Genomic DNA, 11,584 nt, shown 5'->3' on the forward strand with positions numbered 1-11,584 from the left:
CCCCTTGCCCAAGTCCCTCCTCCCTACCTTTTATCTTAGCCTGCTGGACACACTTTCCTCATTCCTGAAGAAGGGCTCATGCCCGAAACGTCGATTCTCCTGCTCCTTGGATGCTGCCTGACCTGCTGCGCTTTTCCAGCAACACATTTTCAGCTCTGATCTCCAGCGTCTGCAGTCCTCACTTTCTCCTCTGCGATATATGTTGCTCAGATGAGTAATTAATGGCCTGCATTTGAACCATTAAATTTTGTGAAACTTGCCCAACCTTGTTCTTTTCTTCTCGAGGTAATCTATTGCATAGTTTAATTTGAGGTATCCAGCAAATTAATCTTTAAATAGAGAAAAAATGTTTTACATTAAAGGCTGTGCTAATTTAAAGAATTACATATTTTGATTTCCTTGAACAAATATAGGTAGGTAACTCGGTGCAACTGTCACATTTGTGAAAGTTTGATCTTTTAGCACGAAAGAACTATTTGCTCCCAAATCGAATCCTATAAAGCAGCATTTGGAATGGTTGAAGTTAATTTTAGTTCCAAGTCTCCTGTATTTTAATAAGGTTTCCAAAAGAACTTGTGTGGTCTGTTTACTGGTTTATTTGGAATGATTGTAATACCCTACACATACTAAGATGGTTCCAAATGAGGTTTTTAATGTTTGGCAATGTTCCAAAATCTCTCTTTAAAGCTCAATTTTTATATCTCTAACTGTTATTTTGCTGCTCTCCTCTTATATTCATTCATCAAATGTATATTCAGTTCCCTTTTGGGTAGCTATTATTGAATCCATGTACTCTAGCCTCTTGAGCAACGTATTTCAAATCCTAATTTCTGTACAAAAAATTAAGTTTCCTAATCTTGCCTCAGATTCTTTTAACAATGAGCTTTAAACACGTGTCATTTAAGTATTGATCCTTTAAGCATTGAAAGCAGTTTTACCAGTATGAACACATAACTGCTGCCTCATCCCTGAAACCATTCTAGAAAGTGGTTTTGTACACTCTCCACAGTCTTCATGTTCTTTCTAAAGTATGATGCTTGTGTTTGAGCACAGTACTACAATTGGAGCCAAATGAATCTTTCATACATGTTTAACATAACTTCCCGGTTGTTGTACTTTCTGACTCTGTTTGCTATATTTACATATGACGTAACTGTTCAGTTGACCTGTTGTATCTCAAACAACTCCAGGTCTCTTCTCTGCTCCTCCACCCCTTTGAAATTATATAATTTAACATGTATCCTCTCTTCTCATTCTTACCAAAGTCCTTCATTATTTTTCCCGTTGAATTTCAGTTGCAGACTGTACGTCCATTCAGTTGACCTCTGTGCCCTCTTGAAGTCTATTACTGTCTTCCTATCTGTTTGCAGTTATTTTCAAATTTTGCAATTGTCCTGTAACCCCCAAGTACAAGTCATTAATACAAATTAAAAGTAGCAGTGGCCCAGGTACTGAGCCATGGGGAGCCCCCTACTTCATGCACCTCTCTAGTCCCAAAAGTCTTCCATATAATTATTTGTAGGGCAAAAGTGCAGATTAAGAGCCCAATAAGTTGTGTTTAAGACATTACATTTTCAGTAACCTTGAAGAACTTTGAATATGTATAATATATTAACATTCTGTTAGTTATTAAAGAGAGATTTGCTGTAGAGCACGAATTTGTGATTTTGTGTGCATGTGCCATATGATTGGCCATTCAGCTTGTTGCTGCCAGTTGTACTTCAGTGGCTGAGGATGTGCAGAAGGTATAAATTGTCTGAGTAGTGCTAAAAATTCATAATCTCAGTGATGGTTTTGCTGGATGTCAAAGTGTGACTCACTTCACAGTAGGAAAAACTGAACTCAATTAGTCTAGTTGTTTCTTGTAATTACCTAGCCAGTGCTATTGCTGTAATTGAAGACCAAATGGCTGTTATGTGGATGACACATCCAAAAAGCGTCAGAGTTGAAAAACAATCATTACCCATTTTGTTTAAAAGAACATCAAAGCTAAAATTTTAATGTTGAAGTTTGAGACTGCAACATGGATGTAGTAGTTGCTATAGTTGTGGGGATGTTCACAGAGCTGGGAAGTTGATTGTCAGATGTTTCATCCCCTGTCTAGGTGATACCTTCAATGCTTTGGAGCCTGCTCTGTGGAGCTGCAGTTTTGTCTCTTTTGGAATTTATTTGGTTCAGTTCCTGCTGCTTCTGGTTGTTCGTTGTAGTGGCCGGTAAATTGGGTTTAGGTTTGTATTTATTGATGGGAGTCCTTGGATGAGTGCCATGCTTCTAGAAATTCTGACTATCCTCTGTTTAGGTTGTCCTGTGATCGTTGTGTTGTCCCAGTCTAATTTGTGTCCCTTGTCATCTGTGTGTATGGCTACAAAGAGTAGCTGGTCATGGCATTTAGTGGCTAGTTTGGGATTTGTGAATGTGGATTGCTAGGTTCCATGCCTGACAGCCTGACTTCTCCAACCACTCGGATTCATTACAGCCCATAAATCAATAGCCACGCTCAGGCAACAACTCACCAGGACAAAAGACTCTATACCCATCATGTGCAAGACTAAGGTGAATTACAAGATTCTATGCAAAGACCTTATGAAACAACCGGCCACTACAACAAACAACCAGAAGCAGCAGGAACGAACCAAATAAACTCCAGAAGACACAATACAGCAGCACTTCACAGGAGACTCCAAAGCACTGAACGTATCAACTGGATGGGACAAAACGTCTGCAAATCAACTTTCCAGCTCGGCAAACGTACTCCACCATGACAACTGGCACCTAAGCTAGAAATCTTTACACAAACCTTGGATTTGGTAGTGCTGTTTATAATACCCTGGTTCTCAGTAATATCATGGATGATATTTTACTTTGTGTGCAGGTGTTTGAGATACAGCACCAATCATGTTTTCAAGTTCCTTTTTAGCAAGTGGAATAGAACTGATTGAATTCAGACACCTTTAAGGTTAACTTCAAACTTAGTCATGTCCTGCATGTTTGACCTTCTGTCGTTTTATTGTTTTGTTAACTATGAAAAATACAAACTCAGCAAACTCTGGCTTTCTCACCATATACTTTGAACTGGGCCCAAATTATGAGATTATTTATGGATTGTATTCTTTGCTGCAATTATAGGTTTTTGTGGTGAAATGCATAATTGTTAGCCTAGCGAATCATTACTTTATTGAAGAAATTTCATCACATTTTTCAACAGAAAAGTAAGTGTACTGTTAAACTTCTCGAACATTGAGTATATTTTGACCTTGGTCGTGGTAGGGATATATGGCACCATGGCTCAGTGGTTAGCACTGCTGCCTCACAGCACCGCTGCCTCACAGCACCAGGGTACCAGGTTTGATTCCACCCTCGGACGACTGTCTGTGTGGAGTTTGCACATTCGCCCTGTGTCTGCGTAGGTTTCCTCCGGGTGCTCCAGTTTCCTCCCACAGCCCAAAAGATGTGCAGGGATGGTAAATTGGCCATGCAAAATTGCCCATAGTGTTACGTGCATTAGTCAGAGGGAAATGGATCTGGGTGGGTTACTCTTTGGAGGGTCAGTGTGGATTTGTTGGACCGAAGGGCCTGTTTCCACACTGTAGGGAATCTAATCTAATCCAAACTAATAAATATATAGGGATGGCACGAACTGACAGCAGTATTTTTAAATTTAATTTAATAATGATTCTCCCATAAAAGCAAAGCTATTTATGCGATATGAACATTTCTTTTAGGATCAGACTTTTTACAAAATAATGAAAATTACTTGTTGCTTACGGTTGTATAATTGTGGTTACGTTTTCAGAGAATTATTTGCCTTTCTTTTGGATATCCTAACTAAGTGGGTTGTAGACCATATTTTTAGGTTAGTGATAAATGTAGCAAGTATTTTCCACAACCTGACTGAATAAAGTAATTTTTTATTATTTTAAGAAGGCAAAATTTAAATGGATTTGTATCCTACTTTTCATGAAATGGTGTACAAGTTGTTTTACGCCTGAATTAAACACTTTTTAAAAATTTTTGTTATAGGCTGCAAAGGCTAACCTGGACAAAGCCAATGCTGAACTATCGTCTGCATCTGGTGAGATAGAACGGGCAGAGGCCTTGATTAGCATAGAAGCTAATGAAGCAATCATAAAAGCGCTGGAGTAACTTGACGAGTGAGTAAGAGCTCGATTTGTTATTGGTTTGGATCTGCTGCACAAATTTTTGATTGGATCGTTTTGTTAAAAAAAAATCTCTGCACAGCTGGAATTAAGTGGCAGTAACTGAAAGGTGTCATGTACCCTGTACCAACAGAAGTGAGCTCTTTCCTTGACTTTTAAGTATATTAATATTGAGGAAGAATCCACTAGTGTGTGTATCTTTCCTTTTCCCGCTAAACTGTCAACTATATGTTTCACAATTGTACAAGTTAATGGTCCACCAATGCTTTCCCTGAAGGTAGTAGGAAGCCTTTCAAGTTGGGCTTTTATTGAAGCAAGACCTTTTTTGGTTAAAATAGTATTAAGATCACTGTAGTAACTAATAATGTTCTGGAAAGATAAATGGATTTCTGAATCTCCTATACAACAAATTGTATGCAAGGTTTTACATTTTAACACTTGTATCATATCAAACCATCTAAAATCGATATTGACTAAACATTAGTTCATGGTATAAGGGGTAATATACTAGAACTTTCAAGTACACTGCAGTGTCAATTTCTGTTTACTGTATATAGGCAACTAACACTGACTTTTTTGCAGCAGTTGAGCATTAGTATAATGAAGGATTTTTGTTGCTAATGGTGGTGATCCTTCTGCAGCTTTTCACACTTGATACCTTCTATAGCCTTGACAATGCCAGCTGTTGTACAACATGCAATTTAATTATTAGCTATGATTCCTGAACTGACAGCTTTTGATTAGAAGGGCAAGTGTTTATATCTCAAATTTAATGAAAAAGAATCGATTGGAATGAATTTACACTTTTTTTTTCAAATGTGTAACTAGTATGACAATTACTCGATATTAGAATAGAAACTCTAAATTCAAAATAAAAATGAAGCATAGCTATGTGAAAGCAGTAAGAATTCCGAAAGTGAAACTTTAGCTTTGATATCGCAGGAGTTGTGTACTTGGGTTTCTTAATGTCATGTAGATCCAAAGTCACTGATTTTAGCCAATTGTGTTCTTTTGGTACAAAAATATAATGGAAGAATTGTGTTAATGCGATTCTTTTCCATTGGATTATAGAAATAACAGCACAGGTTGAAGTCCTTGAACCTGTACTTTTGGCTGTTTTTTTTTTTGGAGCTGTTTGAAGTAGTTTCCATGTCCCTTGTATTTTTTTTATCAAAAGGATTAGTATTTGTCTTTTGAGCAATGCTGTATACTCCCTTAATAGGTATTTGTCATTATGTATTCTGTTGTGAAAGTATAAAGCTCCCAAGCAGCAGGATTTGGTCATTACTGAAGTGCAGAGTACCAGTTTATACATATGTTTTGTCTGCATGCAGCTGTAAAATTGTAATACTTGTGTTTCAGAATTTAACTATGACTTGTTGTGGACCAGTGGAAGATTAGCTGGCTGACAGAAAATAGAGTATGCGTGAATATGTCTAATTCACATTGAGTGCATATGAAAATAAGGTCCTGCGCTGAACATTCAGCTAGCTACAATTTCTATCAATACCTCAAATTAGGGAGTTGAAGACATAATGACTAAATTTGCAGATGATACAAAGATAGGCAGGAAGATATGTTGTGAATATGGCATAATAAGGATACAGACTGATATAGATAATTGAAGTGAATGTGCAAAGAATTGGCAGATTGAAGTATAATATGTTTCAATCTCGCTGTTTAAGGAAGGATGTAAATGTATTGGATCCAGTTCAGAGGAGGTTCCCTTGAGTGATGGCTAAAGAAGAGTCACTGGACTTGAAATGTTAACTCTGCTTTCTCTTCACAGATGCTGCCAGATTTTCTGGGTTACTCCAGCGATTTCTGTTTTGGTTTCAGATGTTTAACATCCACAGTTCTTTTTATTTTGTGATTGTGTACCACATGCCAGTCTATCCCCAAACAGAATTAGACATGATCTTATTGAAAGGCAGATGCGCTTAAATTGCTAAATGGTCTAATTCTCCTAACATGCAAGTTTGTGATGCACTAAACTGCAGGAAAGGTTTTTCTCCCATTAATATATCTAAATACACAAGACTATACATTTAAACCTGACTCTCAGTCACAGTGTAGGCAAACACAGCATACAATCATAGAATCCCTACAGTGTGGAAACAGGCCATTTGTCCCACTGAGTTTACACTAACTTTCCGAAGGGCATCTCATCCAATCTACCCTCCCCTTGTAACTCTGGATTTCCCAATCCACCTAGCCTGTACATCCCTGGACACTGTGGGCAGCTCAGCATGGCCAGTCCACCTAACCTGCACGTCCTTGGACTGTCTGAGGAAACTGGGGCACTTGGAAGATCATGCAGACATGGAGAAAGTGCAAACTCCACTTAGTTGCCTGAGGGTGGAATTGAACCCAGGTCCCTGGTGCTATAAGGCAGCAGTGCTAACCACTGAGTCACCATGCTCAAATTTTCAAAATAAATGCATTTTCTGATCAATTTTTACAACTTTTTGAAAATATTGCCAAAGTGTACTCAGCATAGGATTATGCAGGATGTGCAGCAAGAAAACAGGTCATTTTGGTCCAACTTGGCTGCGTCAGTGTTCATATTCCATCAGACTCCACCCATGGTTCTTTTGATTCAACTGCAGTAGTCCATTATTTCCTCCTTCCCTCCTGTTTGTTCAACTTCCCTTTAGGTGCATCACTCAGATACAGAACTGGAAGTACCAAAAAACAGACACCTGAAAACCAGGCTGGACAGACCGCCAACACCGTATGAAAGACAGACTGGCGATGTCACCTAGCAAGACGACAAAATGTCTGCAGAAAAACATGTCAGCAAATGAATCTACAACTTGCATCACTTCTGTTTACTTCAACCATTCCTGTGGTTGTATTCTGTATTCTCACCACTCTGGGTTAGTCTCTTTTGCATTCTGCATTCCACATTCCTTCTGCATCCACTGCATCAGAATCTGTTGGAAATATATCGCGGTCACATTTCAGCTGCGATTTCTTCCGAGAGGAAAGAAACCCATCTTGTTCAGTCTTTACTCATGTGCATGACCACACTTTTCTGGTACTATAATTGTAAGTTTTCTTTGTGCCCTCTCCAGTGCTTTTAGTCCTTTCTGTGAAGCTTTACAAGATTACCCAGAATCGCATACAGTACTCTGTGTGGGCTACCCAAAGGTTAGGTACATATTCAGTGTTATACATTTACAATTCAATTCCATTCTTCTGGAAGTGCTCAATTTGATTTTTTTATGACTTTGCTATCCCATGGTCCAATTTCGTGATGGCTGTACTTCTCCTCTGAGATCCCTTTATTCCTCTTGCGTACCTAGAAGTACACCATCTGAAGTATTTTACGAAATGTGCAGTTTTTTCTAATATGCTGTTTAATTACCAGATTATGCAATTGTATAATTTCTTTTGTTGCCATGTCATCAAATAAATTGCATTGACCTAATCATTGTCTTTTAATGATTTTATGTGTATGTTGAAACTGTCAGACCATCATTGAGAAGTGACCTTTCTCAGCAAACTGAGGGAAACCATTTAAATGTAATGTTTATTTTTCAAAGTCACAAACTCCCAATAGCTTATATTTTCAATCTGAAAAGAATGGATGTCACTTCTTAACTGACTTTTGATAATTCAAGTATGGGAATGTCTGTTAGCAATGAAACTGATTTCTTGCATGGTCTTTGGAACTGCTGGTGGTTTCCAGGTTTTTCAGAATTGATAACTACGGAAACATCTAACCAACATAATATGATTGCACAAAGTCAAAGAACTGCAAATTATGGAAATCTGAAACAAAAACAGATTGCTGGAGAAACTCAGCAAGTCTGGCAGGATCAATGGAGAGAAAACAGAGTGAATGTTTCAGGTCCAGTGACCCTTCCTCAACTAATCACGTGGCTTAAATAATTTTATCAAGCGTATTGTAACATGTATAATGTTTAGAAATTGAGAAATCAACTGAGTCCTTTGGCAATAACATTGAGTTATTAATATAAATGGGTTATAAAAGGTATTTGTTTCACTTATTTTAAAATCTTATGACTATTGTGGTTCCATTAGGTTCTTTTATCATTTTGGAATGTACAAAAACGTCTGTTTTTAAAGGCAAAATCAATACTCTGAGAATCCTTTCTGTATGAAAATACTTGTTTTAGGAAATGTTCGAGGTACATTGTGTCTTAATTGCTGTTTTTAATTAGTCAGTGCTCCCATCAGTGGGCTCTGAGTAGGGATGGTCTCTGACAATATTGTTTTCAGCCATTCCTGTGAGTGACTGTTAACTTCATTTAAATATTGGATGTCAGTCTTGTTTTTGAGCTAAAAATACACAAGTTCAGTGCTATCCAGATCTAACTGACTTTGTCTAGGGGATTTGTCACATTGTCTCAATGTGTCCACTTTCCCAGGATTGTTTGATTTATAGTCGTAGGGAGCTCAAGTAGAAAATGGTTAACTTTGCAGCACTGATCCTTATACTTGACAAGTGCAAACATTCAACTAAGAAGCAAGTTTAGTTGCATTTTACATATCAACTATGGATAAGTTATTACTCTTAATTTAGTGTAAGATTTGCATTTATTTTTTCCAACTTGGTTTGAACTTATTTCTTCTTACTGCTGTCTTTTTATGTTGGCAGGACAAACTGTTTCATGAAGCTGATTGTTCGATCTTCATTTTGGAAGAAGGCAACACTCTGTACAGTTAAATGGATTGAATTTAAAGAAATAAATAAATAACAACCAATCTGTTTTATTAAATTCTCCTGAAATCATATTCTCAAACTTTTATTTCTCCCCTCACTCCCTGGGCTGTTGTCCCATCATGTAAATCACCCTTCAAAGTTAAATAGCCTTTGTGATCATTTTTTTCAGGTGTGGGAATTATCAAGTGTTAGCGGGCTACTAGACTTTAGGAACTTCACAACTATTCTCCTTAGTTTAGAGATTGTCTTTACTGCCATTTCTAACTAAGATTAACTATTTGCATTGACCAAGAATTAATTCTTAGTCCTGAGTGGGGTTATTAGATTAGATTAGATTACATTACAGTGTGGAAACAGGCCCTTCGGCCCAACAAGTCCACACCGCCCCGCCGAAGCGAAACCCACCCATACCCATATATTTACCCCTTACCTAACACTGCGGGCAATTTAGCCTGGCCAATTCACCTGACTTGCACATCTTTGGACTGTGGGAGGAAACCGGAGCACCCGGAGGAAACCCACGCAGACACTGGGAGAATGTGCAAACTCCACACAGTCAGTCGCCTGAGGCGGGAATTGAACCCGGGTCTCCGGCGCTGTGAGGCAGCAGTGCTAACCACTGTGCCACCGTGCCGCCCAAATGGTACCACAGATAGGGCAGGGGGCTCTGTCTGGGTAGGATGCTCTTCAGAGGATTGGTGTAGACTTAAAAGAGCAAATAGCCTCTTTCCATACTGTAGGGGTTTTATGATCTTATGACTGGCCACTATGGCACGGTTGCTGGATGGTTAAATTTTGTCAGTGCTACCCAAGCTATTTTCCAACGTGATTCGAGTGATTCCAGGATATCAGAAATTAAACAGCAATAATAGGCCACTTAATATTCCAAATAATTAAAGCTTGCGTATTATAAAAATGCATAGTATAAATGAATATATGTACTTTACAAAATAACATTTTATAAAATAGATTATAGGTTTTAGTCAGATTCTCCATTGTTTCCATAAAATGAAAAGCAGCGAAGCCCCTTACCTCCTTCCAACCCAGGATGACTGCATGTGTACTCCGCTCTGCACTATAAAGATGGTAGTTGTAAAAACACTTTACAAATTGCCCTAAAAATTAACGGTTGCTACACTGTACCTTACAATGGGAGAATCTATGCAGTTTCCAAATTATTTGGTGCAAATATAGGACAGTAACCTTTTATTTGAGATTTGAAGCTTACTCAAGTTTTTATGAAGCCTTGAGTAAAAGCAAAATTCTGCTGATTTTGGAAGAATAAGGCAGCTTCAGCATATTAAACTTGAGACTCAAATTAATTCGTGAACATTGTGTCAAAATGGGTAACTGTGGTACGGGTTTTCTTCCTAATCGGCCTGATTGAAAATTATATCATATTTTAAGGACCAGAACTAATTGGGAAGTTAGAGCACAATATTTTGTTTGGTGATGAATAATATGATGGGGCCAACATTGTGGGCGGCACGGTGGCACAGTGGTTAGCACTGCTGCCTCACAGCGCCTGAGACCCGGGTTCATTTCCCGCCTTAGAGCACAATATTTTGTTTGGTGATGAATAATATGATGGGGCCAACATTTAATCTAACAGTCATACATGTAGCATATACTTGTGTAGCTGTTGGGCAAGAAAAGGGCTCTGTGTAGTGTAGGTTTTTTTTTAAATCCTGGTTTTACCATGTTGAATTACTTTGCTAGCCCAATGTTAACTTAATGTAAAGGTCATCATTTAGATGAAGTTTAGAAATAGGCTCATACCCAAAGAGTTAGAGTTTGAGTTAGCATCTTCAAAAGACACCAAGAAAAGATGCAGTTGCTCAGTAAGGACACTTTTTTTGGTGGCTTAGTGTAATTATCTTTGTGTTTATTGGCAATAAAATATTGGCATTGATGTTGAGTCGTCTGTTGTTCAGTGAATTGATGACATAAAGAAAGCACAGATAGACTTGGTGGGTTTTTCATTTTGGCCACAGAAGAAGACTAATATGATGTGCTCCCTCTGTCCTGCTTAACATCCAGCCAGTTTTCAGATTACATTGTTTGCTCAGTTCCGAAACACACAATATGCTACTGATTCTAAGCCCTCCCTGCTAGCAATCTTCTGGTCTGTCTGTCTTGCTAGGAGAAAGTGAGGACTGCTGATGCTGGAGATCAGAGCTTAAAAATGTGTTGCTGTAAAAGTGCAGCAGGTCAGGCAGCATCAAAGGAACAGGAGAATCGACGTTTCGGTCATAAGCCCTTCTTTAGGAATGAGGAGGGTGTGCCAAGCAGAGTTCTTTGAAGAAGTCTTCAAAGGTGAGGGTAATAGGCTGGAGAGGGAGTGGGGGCGGAGAGGTCAGGAAGAAGATTGCAGGTCAAGAAGGCGGTGCTGAGTCTGAGGGTTGGGACTGAGAAAAGGTGGGGGGAGGGAAATGAGAAAGCTACCTTCCTATTTGGCCTGTAAAGATTTTTGTAATTCTTCAAAGACCGCAATTTCCCCTCGGACGTGGTTGACGATGCTCTCTACTACATCTCCTCCACTTCCCACTCCTCCACCCTTGAACTCCATCCCTCCAATCGCCACCAGGACAGAGCCCCACTGGTCCTCACCTACCACCCCACCAACCTCCAGATACATCGTATCGTCCTTCGTCATTTCCGCCACCTTCAAACAGACCCCACCACCAAGGATATATTTCCCTCCCCACCCCTATCAGTGTTCTGGAAAGACCAC

At 38.8% G+C, this 11,584-nt stretch overlaps 1 protein-coding gene across 1 annotated transcript in view; it reads left to right on the top strand.

The window, feature by feature from the left end:
* The window catches only part of atp5f1d (ATP synthase F1 subunit delta), a 21,508-nt gene extending 12,592 nt beyond the window's left edge, over positions 1–8,916 (top strand). Inside the window, exons 4-5 of the mRNA XM_043721248.1 lie at positions 4,021–4,151; positions 8,785–8,916. Coding sequence (XP_043577183.1) covers positions 4,021–4,143 — 123 coding nt within the window. The 3' untranslated portion in view covers positions 4,144–4,151; positions 8,785–8,916. The remainder of the gene's footprint in view (positions 1–4,020; positions 4,152–8,784) is intronic.
* The last annotated feature ends 2,668 nt before the right edge of the window (positions 8,917–11,584 follow it).

Source organism: Chiloscyllium plagiosum, chromosome 31 (genome assembly GCF_004010195.1).
Source record: "Chiloscyllium plagiosum isolate BGI_BamShark_2017 chromosome 31, ASM401019v2, whole genome shotgun sequence".
Lineage (NCBI taxonomy): Eukaryota > Metazoa > Chordata > Chondrichthyes > Orectolobiformes > Hemiscylliidae > Chiloscyllium > Chiloscyllium plagiosum.